Genomic DNA, 18,877 nt, shown 5'->3' with positions numbered 1-18,877 from the left:
TGCCTAAGATGTTTTCCCTAAAGCCTCAAAAAAAGGGGGTGGCAGGGCCAGAGCAGGGAGTAGTTCTCCCACTAGAGTTGGGCTACTGCCTGGCTCCCCATATCACCAAGTTGAATTTCTTCAAGTCTCAAGTCTTTTCATTTGTGTTTGGCCCTTCTCCAGAACCCGAGCCCTGAATCGGAACTCTTTCCACGTGGGCCGTGAAGGAGATTCCTACAGTTGGGGGTCACCACAACATGAGGAACTGTATTAAAAAGTCCAGGCATTAGAAAGGTTGAGAACCACTGGGTTAGGGTGATACTTAGATACTTAAAGCTTCCACCTGAAGGTGACACATGCCATTGGTTACGTGGCTGTACCTCCTTTCAAAGAGGAACAAGGAAGTGCAGTCCTTCCATGGGCCAGCAAGGGGCAGAAACATGAGATCAAAGGCGCTAATGACTTAGTTTTACCTTCTGGAAATTGGAGGATAGTCTCTGTTCTACTTAAGCACGTGGGATTCTATAAACATGGAACGAGGCCCATTTGGTAAAATTGTCACACAAATATAGGGCATTCTTATTTATAAAGGAAAGACTTGAATGTTTTAGGGTATGCAGTATCACCAGATTTGTTTGAAAGTTTATGTATTCCAAAGAAAAGCTAATAGAGCTGCTGCTTTCTTTCAAGATTCTCCAATTTCTATGGGAGTTGAAATACAATCTTTTGTGTCTTCTGACCCCTTTCTCTTCCCATCCCCAAACCCTGTTTCCCACCCTGAAGGACCTCGTGTATAAGTACATGAATGCCAAAGCTTTGTCTACCACCATGGCCACAAAAAAAAAAAAAAATGAACTCTTGGCCAGCCCTGGGTGGTGCATATACCTGCAGTGTAGTTCATCTTCAAGGTTAAACCCAGGGAAAAGAGCATGCAGGGCCTGGAAGAGGCTTGAGCCACTTGGGCAAGGACACTCAAAGCTGTTCAAGACGAGGATCATGGGATATGACTGGGCACTCCCATCTGGACCCTGTAGGCTCTTAGCCTGGAGGAAGACCAATATCTTTGAAGTTCAAGTCCAGGTTGGATGCCTTGGTTACCTGCATATGTTTGGGAAACCTGGTTCCCATATACAGTTCCCACTGTATATGCCACCTGGGGTGTAAGACAAAAGGCATGAAAGCTCTTTGAATATAGAGCTGAGAATGTGGTAAAAAAAAAAAAAAAAAGAAAAGAAAAAAAGAATCGAAGATGAATCGCCTAAATATGATCTGTTTCCTTTGACATTGCACTGCCACTCCCTTTTGAAATTTCACCCTCAGCCATTTCCTGCTCTTGGTGGGTTGGAGGATTGGGATTTGATCCTCTGTGTCTGATGAGAACTTCCTTCCCTCCCGAGCATTACCGTTGGGATGAAACATTGGCCTGGCAAGATAGACCCTTGTTCATTGAAAATTAAAGATTTTTAAGCATCATATTTTTTGAGCATTTAAACTTCTGATGACAACTCACCTCTTTATATGCAAAGCAAGGTTAAGTACAGTGAAAGGAAAAGACAAGAAAGTCTGTCAGGAGAGGTGGCCAGGGGAGGCCGACACAAGTCATTACAGGACATGAAGACCTGTCTGTGGCGTCCACCTTGGGCAGGCCCCTGTGACACTGAAGAGGGGACTAGTGAGGAGGGCGGTTCCTCCACAGCTTTTCGAACTTTGCCTTCTCTGTGCCTGAGCACCTTGAGAACAAGGAACCAGGCTTTCCAAAGTTAGCTTGGCCATATAGCCTTTTTTCTTTTTACCCTCAAAGCCTCTGCCCCACAGCTTCAGGAAGACCTGCCCACTGCCCTCTTTGAGTTGCCCAAGTGTCTGTGGTAAAGCTGGACAGACTCCACTGACATGTTCTGCTTCCTCTTCACCAGGTGAATCTGTGTTTTGATCAGTTTGTCTACAAACTGGCGGATCAGATCTTCGCTTACTACAAAGCCATGGCCGGCAGGTAAGAGAGCCTGGGGTTTGCTGCCGCAAAACCTCCCTTCATTCCCATGTAAGGAAACCTAAATGCTTCCATGGGTCTGGACTGGGTGCTAGAATGTAGGAGAGGAGAATATACAGATCTATGTCTGGGGAAGGCAGACATTAATAAAAACTAGTGAATGCACAGTGACAAGGGAAGTTACTTGCTCCCTATGAAGGCAGAGTTCATGGGAATGTATGACGGTTAAACCTGAACTGGTCGTTGGGTGGGGAGCTGGAACGGCTGCCCTGAGATACATACATTTGAGTTCTTTTCTGAAGGTGATAGGAGTACAGTAGTTTTGAAGGAGACGACAGGAAAATGTAGGGAAAGGAACTATTTGTGCAAAGTCCCTGTGGCAGAAGTATAGTAACAATAGCATGCCAGATACCACATGATATATCACTTATATGTGGGATCTGAAAAACAGAGCATACGAATAAAACAAAAAGAGAAACAAATTCACAGACACAGAGAGCAAAGTAATGGTTGCCAGAGGGGAGAGGTGGATGGGTAGATGAAAAGGGTCAAGCTTAATGAGAGGTACAAACTTCCAGGTATAAAATAAACAAGCCATGGAGATGTAGTGTGCAGCACAGGGAATATAATCAGTAATACAGTAACAGCTCTGTATGGTGACATACTTACTAGACTTATCATGATGATCATTTCTGAAAGTATATAAATGTCAGATCACGATGTTGTACACCTGAAACTAATATATTGTGTGCATTACTTGGAAAGTTCGAGAGGCTGTTGAGAGGGTTAAGGTGAATTAGTACATGTAAAGATCTCCACAGACCACAAGAGGGAGCAAAAGGCATGACTAAGCTGGAGAGAGGCTGGAAGAGTTAGAAAGCACAGGAGGGGAGGAATGATCTAGATCAGTGTTGACCATTAGAAATATAATGCAATTAGCCCTGGCCCATGAGGTTGGTTGGGTGTCATCCTGTGTACCAAAAGGTTGCAGGAGGCAGCGGCTCCATAATGTTTCTCTCTCCCTCTTCCTCCTTCTCTCTCTCTCTAAAAAAACAAGCAAAAACAAAAAATAATTAAAAATCTTGAGAGAAGAAATATAATGCAGTTATACATGTGAGCCACAAATGTAATTTTTAAAATTTTAGTTGCCATATTTATAAAAGGAAAAAGAGGCAAAATTAACTTAGCAATATATTTTGTGTAATATGGAATCCAGTATATCTAAAGTACTACAGTTTCAGCATGTCAACAATTAAATAGTACTAGAGATAGTTTTCCTTTTTTTGTCTAAGTCTTCAAAATCTAGAATGTAGTTTATATTCATAGAGCATCTCCACGTGGACCCACCGCAACTCAGGTGGTCAGCAGGCCCAATGGGGTGGGTGGCTGCTCTCGGTACTGGAGAATGTGCATTTAGATTGGGTCACTGCCCTGCTTCATGACTTCCTTTCCATGACAATCAGTTACATCTGGAGAGCATCTAACCTCTTTCCTGTGGATTAGGTAGTCCCACGTGACCTGGCCCCTGGACTAACTTTCTAAGTTCATTTTTGCATCATGTTCTCTACAAGGTACTGCCCTGTATCCATGGTGGCCATCTTTCCTTTTCTCAGACATCCCAAGCTCATTGTGCCTGAGGGATTCTTCCCCCAGGTCTGGCTATTTTTCGCATGTGTAGGTCTCTGTCTAACAAAACCTCTCCAGAGAGGCTTTCTCTGACCTCCTCATACCAGATGGTCCTGTTTTATTGTTTCCAGAGCACTTATTACTCTGCAGTGTGTTTCAGTGTGAAAGATGATAATGGTACATCCAACTCATAGATGTGAGATGAAAAGCATGCACGTGCACACATAAATAACTAATACCATACAGACGTACGCTATTTGAAATTATTTTATTCCTCTGCCTTTTTTAAAAAAATATATTTTATTGATTTTGTACAGAGAGGAAGGGAGAGAGATAGAGAGCTAGAAACATCGATGAGAGAGAGTCATCGATCAGCTGCCTCCTGCACACCCCCCACCGGGGATGTGCCCGCAACCAAGGTACATGCCCTTGACCAGAATCGAACCCGGGACCCTCCAGTCCCAAGCCGGCGCTCTATCCACTGAGCTAAACCAATCTCGGCTCCTCTGCCTGCTTTTTTAGTTTCAGTCTCTTCTCACTAGAACGTGGACTTCCAGAAGACAGGAACTTTGTATTCTTAGTACTTAGAATGTTTCCTGTTGGAAACTGTCCCAAGTAAGGATCTGGGATATGAAGGGCACACTCTCGGTTTTGTTGTTGTTGATTTTTTGGTCAGTGAATAAAAGAGAAAAGTCAACTTCTGTGTTGCCAGTCTTTTAACTTAGACATTCTGGTTTACATGTTGAGCTCTTCTGGTTGGAAAGAAATTTGAAGGGCTTTGCTCTAAAACAGAAAAGAAATTTTACTTAAAATGTATTACACCAGTGCTTTATGGATAGATCCTAGTCTAAGCAGACGTGGCGAGGCAGTTGAAAACGATTCGCTGTCACGTTGGCTGGCCTCATTTAACTCTCATCCCTTCCAGTGTCCTGTTGGATAAACGTTTTAGAGCTGAATGTAAGAACTACGGAGTCATCATTCCGTACCCGCCGTCCAACCGCTACGAAACGCTGCTGAAACAGAGACACGTCCAGGTAACAGGGAACAGAACCCCCGGTGGAACTGGAGCAGGCAGGGGAGGGTAGCTGTGAGGTGAGCATGGAGGTCAGAAACAGGACTGTGCTGGCTGCACCTTGTCCATGTGGATGTCTAAGATAGGTGTGACACAGCCTCCGAGTCTACAAACAGTGCAAAGGCATGAGGCCTCCTCTGGTTCAAGTTCCCGGCTCTCTGCTCGTCTGCACTCACCTCTGGGAGCAGTGGCCACCAAAGCCTCTGTCTTCCCATCCTAAGCTGCCGCCCACTTCTTTCCATCGGGACTGCTGCTCAGCCATGGGTAGGTGTGTTCCTGCGAGGTCAGATGCTAGCCTAAGTGATAGAGAGCTTTGGGCCTTTGAAACAAAGCATGTCAGGCTAAACCCAGGGTAGAAACTATGGTTTATTTTTGAGGTGTTGGTTTCTGTGAACACTTGACCCCCGGTGTAGAGGAAATGCTATCAGGAGCTCAGACACATACTCCTGCTTACAAACATTAATGGAACAAGGCAGTCAAAATAAGAGCTGCCCTGCTGGCAGCCACGCGGTGGTGAAATGGCCTTTCCGCCGTGGCCTCTGCCTGCTTCTCCTGTGGTCCATGGCCTTTGTGGAAAAGACTGAGGTGAAGGGGGCCAAGCCTCCACGAGGAGATGCTCTCGATGAAGAGGAAAGGGGTTCCTTGGAAACCCTGACATCCCCGTTGCTATGAGAAATGCAAGGGAAATGGAGACTCATAACAAGAAAGAGAACATTCATTCTCTCCTCTGTCAACAACAGAGAATGATGACTGTCGCTTACTGATGCAGCAGAATTAGCCACAGGGTGTTCAGTATTGAGGGCTTTATGTGTGCACATTGTGGTTTTAAGGGGCCCTCATCGGTTGGTAGAAAATTCACCCCAGAAGACAAGTAGAAAAAATTACACGGTTAAGAATAATCCTTGGGTACCTAGCAAAGTGCAGGGCACAGAGCAGGTGGCCAGTAAATGTCTACTGCTCTCTCTGTGGCACCTGCAGTACTGCCCCTGTGTTCCCCAGTGGAAATGACTGTAAGCCACATTTTCCGTTCTGTAACCAGCCCTTCATGCTCCTGCTTTTAAATTCATCCCCACAAAGGCACACAATGGTCCTTGCTGAGGGGTGGCTATTCCTGGTGACTGTGAATTGGGGCACAGGGCAGATTCAGGAAGGAGCTCAGGGCTAATTTGGGATGTTGGCATTGCACGGATGCCAGAGCCTATCCTGAGCCTCTTCCTGCAGTCTGAATAAATTGTATTTCCCCCCAATGTTTTATGTTTCAAAGCTACAGGAAACTTGAAAGAATAGTACAGTGAGTACATATATTCTCTATAAACAGATTCATGATTACTAATGTTTCACCACTTTCTCTTTCTCAGCTATATATTTTCTCTCACCCATAAATGTGGCAAATATATAAAATATATTTATGTATAAATATAAATAACATATGGAAATATATATTTTAAAGAATATACTATTTGCCCAGCCAGTGTGGCTCAGTAGTTGAGGTTTGATTCCCTGTTAGGGGGCATGCAGGAGGCAGCTGATCAATGATTCTCTCTCATCATTGATGCTCTTATCCTTCTTTCTTCCTCTCTCTGAAATTTAAAAAATATATATATATATATATATTTTTAAAAGAACATATCTTTTTTTTCTTAACCATTTGAGAATAAGTTGCATATATCATGAGATTTTATCCCTGAACACCTCAGCACCTATCTCCTAAGAACAAGGACATTCTCTCGTAATGAAAATAGAATTGTCATACTCGGGAAATTGGACAATACTGTTTTCTACAGAGTGTCCCCACTTGCCCCAGTTATATCCTTTATACTTTTAATTCAGGTTCCTTTCAGTGCATTGCATTTCACTGTTGTGTCTGTGCAAATCTTACTACTAAGTACTTCTATGCTCTCTCTCTCCTCTCATATCCAGCTCCTGGGTAGATCAATTGACCTGAACAGACTCATTACTCAGCGCATCTCTGCTGCCATGTACAAATCCTTGGACCAGGCCATCAGCCGCTTTGAGAGTGAGGACCTGACCTCCATAGTGGTAAGAGATGGGACGATCTGGGATTCTAGCTGGATGTCGTTGTGAGCTTAGTACTGGGCCAGTTATAAAGGGCAGCGAGTTTCCTTCCTATCTGAATAGAGCAGGAAAAACAGACTTAAGAATGAGAATAATCTTACCCTCCTGATTGCTGGGAGAATAGAGAGAGGGTCTTGAAATCTCTTGGGAGGGCCAACTTGAGGGCACAACTGCTTGTCCTTTTGGATGCTGTAGGTCCCGGCAAGTACCTGGGCAAGCCAGGGAAGGTTGCACAACAGGGCCGGCCTCATGGGTGTGCCATAGTACAGGGCCCAGAGGGGCTCTGTGCTGGGTTCAACGCTCTGCTCTTGCTGTCTTAAAATTCTTGATAGTTTTTTTTAACAAAGGTCCCCACATTTTCATCTGCCAGGGTGTTTTCATTTCATTCCTGTTGCACAAGCATGGACCTTCCCTCTTGTGAACTTCCAGCTTGTGAACTTCTCTATATTCATTCTTTTCAAGAATTAGAGTAAGCTTGATTGATAGTCTTTAAGTGAGAATCAAAGGAAGGCTTTAATGCTTTCAAAAGCAGATGAGTAGAAGGAATGAAGTCACCATTAGATCACTACATGGATGCTTAAATTAGTGGGCAGAATTTTTTAAAAATACTTTTTGATCGATTTATTTTTGGGATTTATATTTGAGAATGCCAAACATTGATTGGCTGCCTCCTGCACACACCCTACTGGGGATCGAGCTCACAACCAGGCAAGTGCCCTGACCTGGAATCAAACCAGCAACCAAACCAGCACAGGACAACACCCAACCCACTGAGCCGCACCAGAGGGCAGTGGACAGAATTTTAAGAAAAACATATTATGATTCCAATTATTAGGAGATTCCCAGAGTAGTCAAATTCATGGAGATAGAAAGTAGGGGGTAGTTGTGGGGAAGGAGCGTTAGTGTTTAATGGGTACAGAGTTTCTGTTGAGGAAGATTAAGAAGTTCTGGAGATAGGATGGTAGTGATGGGTGCACATTAATGTGAAGGTACTTAATGTCATAGAACTTGTACATTTAAAAATAGTTAAAATGGTAAACTTTCTGTTATATATATTTTCCCACAATAAAAAAAAATTACCCCCCAAATTAACTTTGGGAAGAAACAGAATACTTGAAAAATAATATCAAATTATCTCCTTCAAGGCATTTATTCTCTCCAATTAGAAAAATAGTATATTTACAATGGGGAGACCTAGCAGACCCTCTTACCCAGGCATCAAAGGTAGTAATAAGATATATTCATGTGTCCCCTGATACGTATTTTTCTGTGGTATTTCCAAAATGCATAACCTCAATCTAATCGTGAGAAAAAGTACAAAAACCCATATCAAAGGCAGTCCCTCAAAAGAAACACACACACACTCAAACAGTGAACAATACTTTTCAAAAGCATCCAGATCATAAAAGGCAGAGGAAGACTGAAAACTACTAGATTTGGAAAAGACTAGAAGACAAGACCACTAAGTGCAATGTGGGTCCTGGATTGAATTCCAAAGCAACAAAAAGTACCTTTGTGGACAAGCTGGTGAAATTCAAATAAGATCTGTGTTGAAATAATAGCACCGTACCCACTTTAATTTCCTACTTTTGATGATCATGCCATGGTTATATAAGAGGTTACCATTGGATAAACAGGGTCAGAGGTAGGCCGGAACGCTGCTGTTTTCACTTTTGTGTAAGTCTAAAATTATTTTCAAATAGAAAGGTGTTTTTTTTTAAGTGGACAAGAACTTCTTTAAAAAAGGATTGAAAAGTAGGGTTTCAGAGTCAGAAAGACCAGCGGACGCAGTCCTGACCCTGCCTCTTACTGGCTGGGTGACCTTGGCAAGTTATTTATCTTCTGTAAGCCTGTTTCCCTACCTACCCCGTGGAGGAAAGATTAGCCTTCCCCTCATGGCGTTGTTGCAAGGATGAAATGCACTACTGTCTGGAAAGAGCTTTGCATAGTTCATTGCACTTAATAAATAATAGCCTGTGGGAAAGAAACAGAGAGGAACATAGGAATCTGGAGCTGCAGTGAGATGTTCTCAGGGTGAATTTTCAACAACATTTCCTAAGAGGACTCAACCCAGCTGCCCACCTCAGCCCCAGGTCCCTTACGGGAGGAGACTGTCATGGAGGACGCCTCCTTCTGGGACATGTATTTTAAGAGAGAGATTTTTCTTTGTTGATGCCCAAATGTTAGCAGTGATTATCTCCAAGCGGTAGGACCTTCTGTCTTTTTTTTTTTTTTTAATCTATCTGTGTCTTCCAGTTTCCCGGTAATAAATGAGCTTAGCGTGTGGGAAAACTGGTTTGGGGCGTGCGTGGGTGTGTGTGCCCAACCCTTGAAAGGCACTGACTGCTCTTTGAGCCAAGAATAAAATGGAAACAAGCAGTGAAGGCCGGTGCTTAGCAGGTGAAGATGATGGCCCCCAGGAGAGCAGCCACTGCCCCTGAAGCCCTTGAAGAGGAGGCCCAGGGACGCTCCCCCCTCACCTCCACTGAGAGGCTGCAGCATCTTCTGAAAAACAAACTCAGGGATGCGCTGCCCTCAGCCCTTCCCTCCGCCTTAGAGGCTCCTATCTGATGGGGAGGCTGCAATCCTTTCCTGTCAGTCACCATCCTCCTACGCAACCACGTAAACAGGTGCTCCGAGAGAGCTCTGAAAAGCCGAAGGTGGCCAGTGCCAGTGTGGCTCAGTGATTGAGCATTGACCCAGGAACCAGGAGGTCATGGCTAGCTGGGCCAAAAGAAAGAAGCAGAGAGCTGGTCTGTGTGTCTGCCCTCCTCTACCTCATGGTGCACGGGGACTGGACTCCTACTCTTCCAGCTGCCACTCCAGAATTGGAGTCCAGATGTTGACCTATTTTTGAGAAATGGCAGCATCTGCTCTCTCTCCCACTCAGCCCCTTTCCCATGCCACAATCAGATGGAGTTAATAGCAGCTGTGCCTTCTCTGGGCCAGGCACTCCGATTTGCCACAAACAACCCAGCCCACGGCTCCCGCGTGCCCCGCTTGTGCCACTTACCTGACCTTTCTGGCCATTGAAGCCATTTAAGCTTGCAAGCTGCGATCCAGTTCTGCGCCCCCAGTTTAGAGCCACGGAATCTGAGTTTCAGAGTGGTTAAGCTCCAAGATGGGATGCGTGGCCGGAGGTTACACTCTGGACCCCGACCATGGTTCTGGAGGCTCTGTGGCCGATGAGAACAAAATAGAGTCGCTTGTGTGGGGCTGCCTCGTGTGACCACAGACAATTAAGCTGCACCAACTATCCCACCTCTGGGCTGCACTCTGGTGAACTGCCCTTCTGAGGTTCTCTTTGCTTTTAAGTTTTAAGACAGTCTTTATTTTCAGAGGGCTTTCTTAGCCATTGTGTCTCTACTCCTGGCAGCTATCTGTCACAGGGGCCAAACACACACGATTCGGAGTCTGAAGACCTGGATTCACATCTTAAGCCGTGTTACCTATGTCCTGTGTGATCTTGGGCAGGTTACTTCACCCGCCGAGCCTCAGTTCCCCCACTCTGAAACAGGGGCAGTCATTCCCATCTTAAGAGACAGCTTAGCCACAACAATGCAGGAGTGTCCTGAGGCATCATGTGGAGGCTGCCTCCTCTCTCTCTCTCTCTCTCATTCTCTCTCTCTCTCTCTCTCTCTCTCTCTCTCTCTCTCTCTCAGCACGAGACTGTGCTCTGATGCTTTTCAATGGCAGTGTGATAAGGGACTAGACTAGCCCAAAGGGATCACTCTCCTTTCGCTCCTCGGCAAATGCAGTGCCCTGTTGTGTGTGGGCAGTATCCCCTCTGCTCCCGTTCTCTGCCCGAAGGTGGGATTCCAGCCGTCGGCCCACAGCTCTCTCAGGTCACTGTGGCCAACAGCAGGTTGCTCGTTTACAGCTTGCAGCCACACCTAGGCCCAGGTGACTACCCCTGCGTGACTGAGGTCCCTACAGCCCAAAGTGGGGACGATCTGCTCCCAGCTGCTTTCAGAATTCCACAGGGTTAGGAATGTGGCCTTTGCAGCCCAGCTTCCCAGATTTGAAGCTAAGTTACTTCACTTCTCAAAGCTTCCGTTTCTACATGTGCAAAGGAAGGCAGCAATAATGCTGACTTCATAGGGGGGTTGAGCATTAAACATGTTAACACATATAAAGTGCTTAAAATACTGCTTGGCACATATTAGGTTGAACCCTATGAAATTACTGATTTGATGGTGTTTGACCTAAACTATCAGTTGCTTGGTGTGATCTGACCTCATCGTAAGCACCTAGTGTGCCTGCTTAAAGCAGGGCAGACACTTAGTCTCTGGTGACAGCCAGTCACAGCTTCCTTTTACGTTACCTGTAACCCCTTACCTGTGACCCCGAGAGGTAGGCTTTCTCTCACAGATGAAATCTGGAGAGCAAGCAGGCATGCTTTGTACCCAGAGGGGGGCAGATAGGCATTTGCATATGACCTGGCCCCCTTCCTGGGACAGGCACGCAGCCTGGGCAAAGGCTGTCAATCAATTCCTTCCACTCAGAACAAGAGAACATTGTCACATGGGGCCCTGGTCCACCTGCCGGCGGATGGGAGGCTGTGTGAGGGGCTCTCCTGTGTGACAGAATGGGTCAGACCAGCTGGTGCCCACCTGTAAGGTCTGTGTGAGTGCTCAGCAGCCGAGGTTCTCTCTCGGACAGGAGCTGGAGTGGCTGCTGGAGATCAACCGGCTCACGCACCGGCTGCTGTGCAAGCACATGACCCTGGACAGCTTCGACGCCATGTTCCGGGAGGCCAACCACAACGTGTCCGCCCCGTACGGCCGCATCACCCTGCACGTCTTCTGGGAGCTAAACTTCGACTTCCTCCCCAACTACTGCTACAATGGATCCACCAACCGGTAAGGACTCCCTGTCGGAAGGGGTTGAGGTGGCTTAGGGTCCAGGGAGCAGCCAGCTGCCTCCTCCAAACTAGGGCCAGCCCAGGGGTCAGCTCATCCCTGCTGCAGGCATCTCACGGGACCCCTCCTGGGTGCAGGCTCTGCGCTGGAGGCAAGTAGACACCTTCCTTCCTGCTTCTTGGAGCCTTCAGGCTAGATCAAACGATCACACGATCTGTGAAACGATGTAGCACACGTTTCATAAACGATAAATGTGCTGTGATAAGCAGTGAACATAGAGATGGGAGAAAGCCCACGGAGCCACAAGAAAATAGTACCACCTGATCCAGTCCGGGGAGCCACGCAGACCTCGGGAGAGGCTTCCTCCTCTGAGCAGGCATGCCTGAGTCGGCATAAATAGAACAAAAAGGCAGAAGAGTATTCCAGGCAAAGTTTCTAAGGAGCCAGGAAGCTGGTAAGGGTGGAGCAGGTGGTACAGGGAATGGTACCATGAAAGATGCGGCAGGATGCAGGAGAAAGCAAAACCAGACTGGACTGCTCCGCAGACCACATGAGGATCGAGCATTTATCAACCTTGAAGGAAGGGGAGTGACATGATCAGATGGCACTTTTGTGAGGACACCCACATATGGGAATGCATGTGTGCAAACAGGCATACGTGTGCAGAGCACACACATGCAAGGCAATGCGGAGCATGTCTCCTGCAGGTGCACTCAGCCCTGGGCCAGGCACCACGGTAGAAACAAGACCTAATCCTATATCCCCCCAGAGGTTCAAAACCTGGGGGAAGAGGAGAGAGATGTTCACTGTAAAAATCAGTACATAAGGATGAGCAGCGCTGTGTGCAGGTCCTCTCTGTATCCTTGGGACCGGCATTCAGTGAGCATGTGCTGAGCGAATGGGAGGTCTGGGAGGAATCCAGAGATGCTCCTAAACCCATGCCCTTAGCAAGACGCACTTCCTGTTCTCTGAAGATTTGGGACCTTTAATCTTCTTGAGCAGAAGTCTGCACACCCTGGCCCACAAGCCACATCCAGTTCCCCGCTGTTTTTAAGCAGCCCGTGAGCTAAGAATGGGATTGATGTTTTTAAATGGTGAGGGAGAGGGGGAATCCAAAGAAGACTCATCATGTGTTGGCAAGTGGAAAGTATTTGAAATTCATAGGAACTCAGCCACACTCATTCATTTACTTTTGTTTACGGGTGTTTTCATGCGACCGGCAGAGCTGGTTTATTTGCAGCAGAGACCATCTGGCTGGCGAAGCTGAAAATATTTGCTGTCTGGGCCTTTACAGAAAGGGTTTGCAGAACCCCGCCCTGGGGAAACCAACTTGGGGGTGGGGAGGTGGAGATATGGGGCCTGGAGCAGGCCATTCTCAGGCCCCGCCCCCTGTCTGAGCAGCCACTACCCCCACCTCAGGCCTGTGGTCTGAACTGCAGCTTTCCTGTCTTTAAGGAGGAGGCAGGGGCTGGAAGGGAGTATGTCAGGGGCACCTGCCTAGGAAGCGGTGTGGTTGTACCTGGTCAGGAAGGGCTCCTACTGCCTCACGTCCCCTGAAGACTATCGGGACTCGGTTAACTCCTGCCCCATCTGTCTTCTCCTAGTTTTGTCCGAACTGCCATTCCTTTCACCCAAGAACCGCAAAGAGATAAACCCGCCAACGTCCAGCCTTATTACCTCTATGGGTCCAAGGTGAGTCGTCTTGCCCGTGTCCTACCTCTAAGGGGGCTAGTGAGCAAAAGCAAACAGAAACGTGTTCCCCGAAAGAGGAAAGCAAGGAGTGGAGAAAAAGAGACAGCAGTGAGTCCAGGCGGAAACGACTGTGAGTTTATTCATCTTTATTTGTTCACAACTAGCATCTTTATTTGTTCACAACTAGCAAGGAGGGGGTGAATTCCAGCCAGGCGCTGGATCCCGCACAGGAAGGTCTGGGGGAGGGGAGCGGGGCAGTGCATGCATGGGGTTTCTCTTCTTGGCGTTTCCCCTCGCCTCCTGTTTCTCGGCTGATTCGAGGCGGCATCATCCTGGGATTCTGGGGTTTGTGTTCTATAGTTATAGGGCGTCTGCATGCAGGAAGCAGTAGGGAAGGGGAAGCTTTGACTGGGGCTAGAACTGAGCAGCTTTGTTCACAAGCACCCATCCTGGCGCTAACTACGCATTCCCAGTGGTACCAGTGGTAGACCTTCTGTCCACGATGCGTTGGACAGACATTTAGTCAACACCCACAATAGGTCAGACACGGGGCTCGGTTTTACATGCTGAGGGTGTCATAGAGATTGAAGCAGACGTCACCACTGCCCTGGTTCCAGTTCCACCTCCTGGCGACGGCAGGAAGCACCGTGCACGGTCTCCCCGTCACGAAGGAGGAGATTCACTTCTTCCCCGGGGGGCTGAGGGAGGACTGAAGGATGCCACCGAAGCGGTGAAGTGTGTCAACAACAAAAAAGCCAACATTTCTCTTAGGGGTGCAACAACCCCGTTTCCCGATGAACTTAGAAGAGGAACCAACTGGATAAATGTTGGGAAAGGTGGCCCTCTGGCCGGGGAGCCCTAGGTTAGAAAGGGAGGTGAATCCAGATGCACTCCCGCCAGACGGGCCTAGCGGTGGTGCTGGGAGGTGTCTTTTCCGGAGCAGCCAGTCTGGTCAAGGCAACATTCTCATCGTGACGTTGAGACAGCATTTTCGATGGTTCACAGTCACGGCTTTAAATCCCAGCGATTCACAAAGTAAGAACACCTCCCTTCCCACTTCTCTGGTAAACCTCGTTGCTTATATCAAGGAGACAGGTCTTTAGTCCTTCAATGCTTACTAATCTCCCTTTTTTATCAAAGAATAGAAAGCATGCTTTAAACTTGGAGTCTTTCATAGGCAGTAGTATCTAGGCCAAATGTATTATTTTGTTTTCGTCCTATTGATCCTTCTGTCTCTTCTCTTTATGGTGGGAGAGTGCCGGTATTCGTGTTTGAATTCATGTACAGCTTCGTTTTAAAATAAGTTTACGTTTTAAAATATGAGTCCATTTAAAACTATTTGCTAAGAATAGTAAAGATGGTAACTGGCTTAAAAACCACACACACACACACACACACACAAAACAATGTCCGAGGTGGAATGGAATTGCCTGAAAGTTGGAAAACAAGCTGGGGCGAGCCTTCATCCACTTTTTCAAAACAGCCCCCCGCAAAGCAGAGGCCTGAAGCTGACTGGCAGCAGAGCTCAGCGAGCCCGCCTTCACCTCCACAGCTCCCCTGAAGTCCTGTGTTTTAGTCAAGTCATGCAAATTTCACTTTCTGCATCCTCAGGAGGGCTTCACGTGTGTTTTCACGTTAAGATAAGTGTTTGTATTCCTAACTCTCCCGGAGCACAGCATGGGGGTGAGTCCTCCGGCTTGAGGAGTGTGGTCGCCGAGCCAGGGGGTCCACAAGAACACTGAATTTGGGAGGAGACATGGGAAGTCTACTATGGACACATTTTTACAAAGGAACTACCGTGTGGAGGGCTTGATGCCACAGACTGGGGGCTGCCTCCTCCCCTCCTCTCACTCCTCAAGACGAGGCAGGATGCCAGGTTGGCCACCACCCTCCTTCTGGGGGGCACCTTCATCGGGGGCATCCGAGTCGCCGGCGTTGGCTTCATCTTCGCCTGCGTCTGCATCCGTGTCTGCATCCGTGTCTGTGTCTATGTCTGTGTCTGTGTCTGTGTCTGTGTCATCTGGGTCGTCTGTGTCTGGGACTGCGGCTGGCGCTGCGGCTGGGGCTGCGGCTGCGGCTTCGGCCTCGGGTTCCACTCCAGCACCTGAATCTCTGCGTGGCCTTTCCATGAGGGGGAGCCCCTGCTGGTCTTCCTCGTCCTGATCAGGAGCCTGGCCGTCCTGTGGCCATCGCACCGACCCATTGGCTTGCACTGCGTGGGGCCCTCTGTAAGACCAACGGGGCACGTGGCAGTGGACGCACAGGTACTGGAGGCCAACGAAAGCAAGGACGGCTGTGAAGCCGGCCAGCAGAATGGCCAGGATGACCCACAGGGACACGTGGGGGTTTACCAGGTAGCCTCTGGGAATCAGCGGGTTCTGATCCGGGGTGTAGAACATTTTGCAGTAAGGATTCTGGTGGTAGGTGATCCTCTTGCAGCTGACGCAGAGGTAGTAGAAAGTGGAAGGGGCGAGGTGCTCGAGGGCCACCCTGGTGACGGTTTTAGGCACCTTCTCCTCATAGTGGAAGCTGTTGCGAATGTAGCCGGCGAAGATGTTGTTGTTCCAGTTGGCCTTGTACATCACATGGTAATGGTCCTCCGCGCAGGGCTCATTGGCGGTCCAGGAAACGATGGCTCCCGAGGAAGAAAGGTTCCTCACCTCGATGTTCATCCCGATCCTGCAGCCAGGATCAGAGTGAAGAGTGACTTCCCCCGAATTATTGATTCGTGATCATCCTAGCCACTCTTTAGGGAGCATTCGAGATGGGGACTAATGTTACCCCCATTTTACAGACCAAAAATGGAGGCCGCGAGGCCACGTTACTCAGCTAGGCACAGCTAAACAACCGCGCGACAGACGTCCCACCCGGGCGCTCTCGTGCCAAAGCTGGTGGCCTTCAGACCGGGGAAAAAAGGAGCCCACATTCCCCAGTCCCGTCCTGCCCTGGTTCAGGTTCCCAAGCCTTAAAAACAGGAAGAACAAAGGCAACGGAAGGAGGAACCAGGACCCTCTCAGCGTCCCTGCGTGAGTCACCACGGGTCTGATACTGGCACGCCAGGCAGGTGCTTCACCTAGATTCCCCTTCCCCACCTCTTGCATCTTCTCTGAGTGCTGGTAGCCCCACCATCTGGAACATTTTGCCTCCCAGCTCTGTTGCCCACAGCGGCAGATTTGTTTTGTCACTCATTGGCGGCTCATTTCTCCCCAAAGCCTCTGCTCTTTGTGTTTGTTTTTTCAAAGCCAAACGTACCCAGGAAATCGTTTCATAGATCCATACAATCAGCTCCTACTACCAGCACAGCTGATACACTTTATTACTACCAGGACCGGGAATGTTAATAATAATGATAACCACCAGTTAGCAAGCCATTGCCCTCTCGCAGCTCCTGCTAACTGTTCAACCTACGGTAACAAATCCCCTTTATTCGTCATCACGCCCTCTGAGCTCCATTTCCGTTTTATGGATGAGCAATCCGAGGTGACACAGCTCATAGGAACCAGCCTCAAAGCCATGTAACCGCTGGATTCTCAGAGCAAGGCCGCTGGGTTTAGGAATAGAATGTCACTGCAACAGGAGACGCTGATACTAGGACCCGCTGCTGTTTTTCCAGACAAATCCAACGAGCCGTCTTCAGATTGCCAACCCCCTGGCTTTGGGAAGGGGGCACCATCCTCAAGCCTTTTTGTTGCTTTTTCATTCTGTGTATTTCCCTCTCCCTGAATCTCCCCTCCTCTAAAACCCAGGGGCAGCCATATTCAACCTGCCATATTCAACCTGCGTATGTTGACGTACAGGTCTCCCCCTGCCCTGTTCTTTGCTCCTCCTCTCCCGTGAAATACCGAAGGTTTTGTTTTAGACTGCAGTGTCGCCGTCAAAAAATAATCCGATTTTAATCAGGATTGGAAATTAAGCCAGACTTCCACGAGGAGCTTCCCTCCCTCCTCCCTGTCTTTCTCCCCCCTCCCACCCCACCTTCTGTTTTCCTAGAGGGGGTGAGCTGCAGAAAGACACACTGCGTCTAGTGCTTTCGCAGTTCATGTTTTCCTTCTCTAAGGATGACAGTGAACATTAAAATGCTCAGGAAGCGGAGTCACTCTTTCCTAGGTGGCTGGAAATTTCCTGCCAGGAAAACGGGGCATGAAAGGAACAAGACAGGTGTGTGTGCTCGGATCCCTCCAGGGGAGGTCATTGCGAAGGAGACTGACTATGTACGCTCCCTCTCTTGCACACCTACCCACGCCACCCAGCACCCCACACATCCCTATAAATACCCCTCCACCACGGTGAAAGAGCTTAATTCATGACTAAGGACTCAGAGGCAATGGCCCTCGTAAAACCCTTCCTGCAGGGGTGATTAGCAATCGGTTTCTTATTGTGAATCCTCTCTCCTGTTTGCCTCCCCTCCGCAGCTGGCTGTCTTTGCAGACTGAGTTCCCCCACAGCAGACATTTTTAAGAGCTTTCTGTCACGAAGCTAGCAGCATCCTCAGCTTTTAGAACCAAATCTGTCTCGCTTATTATTTATTTTCCTTTCTCTGCTTCTGTTTGGAAACATTCCCCCCGCCCCAGCCCCCCACCCCTGTGCATAGCTAGTATATTCCCATGGCCTGGCCCTCCTCCAAGCAGAGTGGGGAGGGAAAAGCCATTTCCATTCCCAAGAAGAGCCGTTTTCCCGCTTACCTGATGCTTGTGAGCTGAGGATCTGGTTAGAAGCGTAGCCTTCAGGGGCAGAATGGACCCGAGCTAAGGGAATGGTGTGCTTTCCCCCCTCTGCTCTGGGCTCTGCTTGATGTCTCTCTCGCCACTGTCTGAGTAATCCCACTGCCGCCCCCAACGCTCACTCTATTCATTTCTTCAGATCAGCATCATTCACCATGGCAACCAGCAGGCATAAGTACCAGGATGCTTTCGTGACCAGTCTGGAAAGGCTTTTGCCCAATGAGAGGTGCTCTTGTTTATTTGGGGGGAAAAAGGGGGGGGGGCCAAAAAAATCTGATCCTCAGAGTGGTGCTAATTCTTCCAAGGCTCCTAAATTTTCTAATTAGCTCAGGATTGTTTTTGTTTTTTTAATTTGGTTGGGTTTGTATGTGTGTTTTCCACATCTACAATAGATTACTCTTTGAACAATGGTTTCGAATGCAAAGATGCCCTTCTCTATTATCCCACAACTAAAACAGTATTTCATCTCCATCCCACCCCACTCCACTCCCACCCCTACATCCTATCCCACCTCCCCAGTCTCTTCTTTTTTCTGGTCTCTTGTAGCATCACCTAGGCATATGACACTGGTCAAGAGTCTGATTCTCTGGGCCTCAGTTCTATCATCTGTAAAGCTGTGGGCATGGGCTGCCTGGGTGGCAGATAGAAGACATGGGTACTATGCCTGTCCAGTCCTGAACCTGTGTCAGGCTTACTAAGCCATAGCGGTACTTGTCCTGGGCTGGTTTGTATGACCCCGCAAAACTCAGGTCCACACAGAACCTCAGAATGTGACCTAGTTTGGAAATAGGGTCTTTGAGGAATTAATTAGGTAAGGATCTCAAAATAATCTTATACTGGATGTAGAGAGAGTCCTAAATCC

At 48.1% G+C, this 18,877-nt stretch overlaps 2 protein-coding genes across 3 annotated transcripts in view; one reads left to right on the top strand and one right to left on the bottom strand.

Annotated features, from left to right (window-relative positions):
- CYFIP2 (cytoplasmic FMR1 interacting protein 2) overlaps positions 1-18,877 on the top strand; it is a 108,655-nt gene that overhangs the window by 52,132 nt on the left and 37,646 nt on the right. For both annotated transcript variants that reach the window (XM_084883911.1, XM_084883912.1), the window contains 5 exons: positions 1,893-1,969; positions 4,518-4,626; positions 6,585-6,704; positions 11,403-11,602; positions 13,207-13,294. In XM_084883911.1, coding sequence (XP_084740037.1) covers positions 1,893-1,969; positions 4,518-4,626; positions 6,585-6,704; positions 11,403-11,602; positions 13,207-13,294 — 594 coding nt within the window. The remainder of the gene's footprint in view (positions 1-1,892; positions 1,970-4,517; positions 4,627-6,584; positions 6,705-11,402; positions 11,603-13,206; positions 13,295-18,877) is intronic.
- On the bottom strand, positions 13,425-18,115 carry FNDC9 (fibronectin type III domain containing 9). The gene is made up of 2 exons (XM_084883913.1): positions 17,977-18,115; positions 13,425-15,973 (listed from the first exon to the last, which is right to left on the bottom strand). Exon 2 carries the CDS (start codon positions 15,964-15,966, stop codon positions 15,142-15,144), a length of 825 nt encoding a protein of 274 aa, XP_084740039.1. The 5' UTR covers positions 15,967-15,973; positions 17,977-18,115; the 3' UTR covers positions 13,425-15,141.

The sequence above is a fragment of the Pipistrellus hanaki genome (genome assembly GCF_964339955.1).
Source record: "Pipistrellus hanaki genome assembly, chromosome: 5".
Taxonomy (NCBI): Eukaryota; Metazoa; Chordata; class Mammalia; order Chiroptera; family Vespertilionidae; genus Pipistrellus; species Pipistrellus hanaki.
The sequence above is the reverse complement of the archived record's forward strand: the minus strand, read 5'-3'. Positions and strand labels throughout refer to the sequence as shown.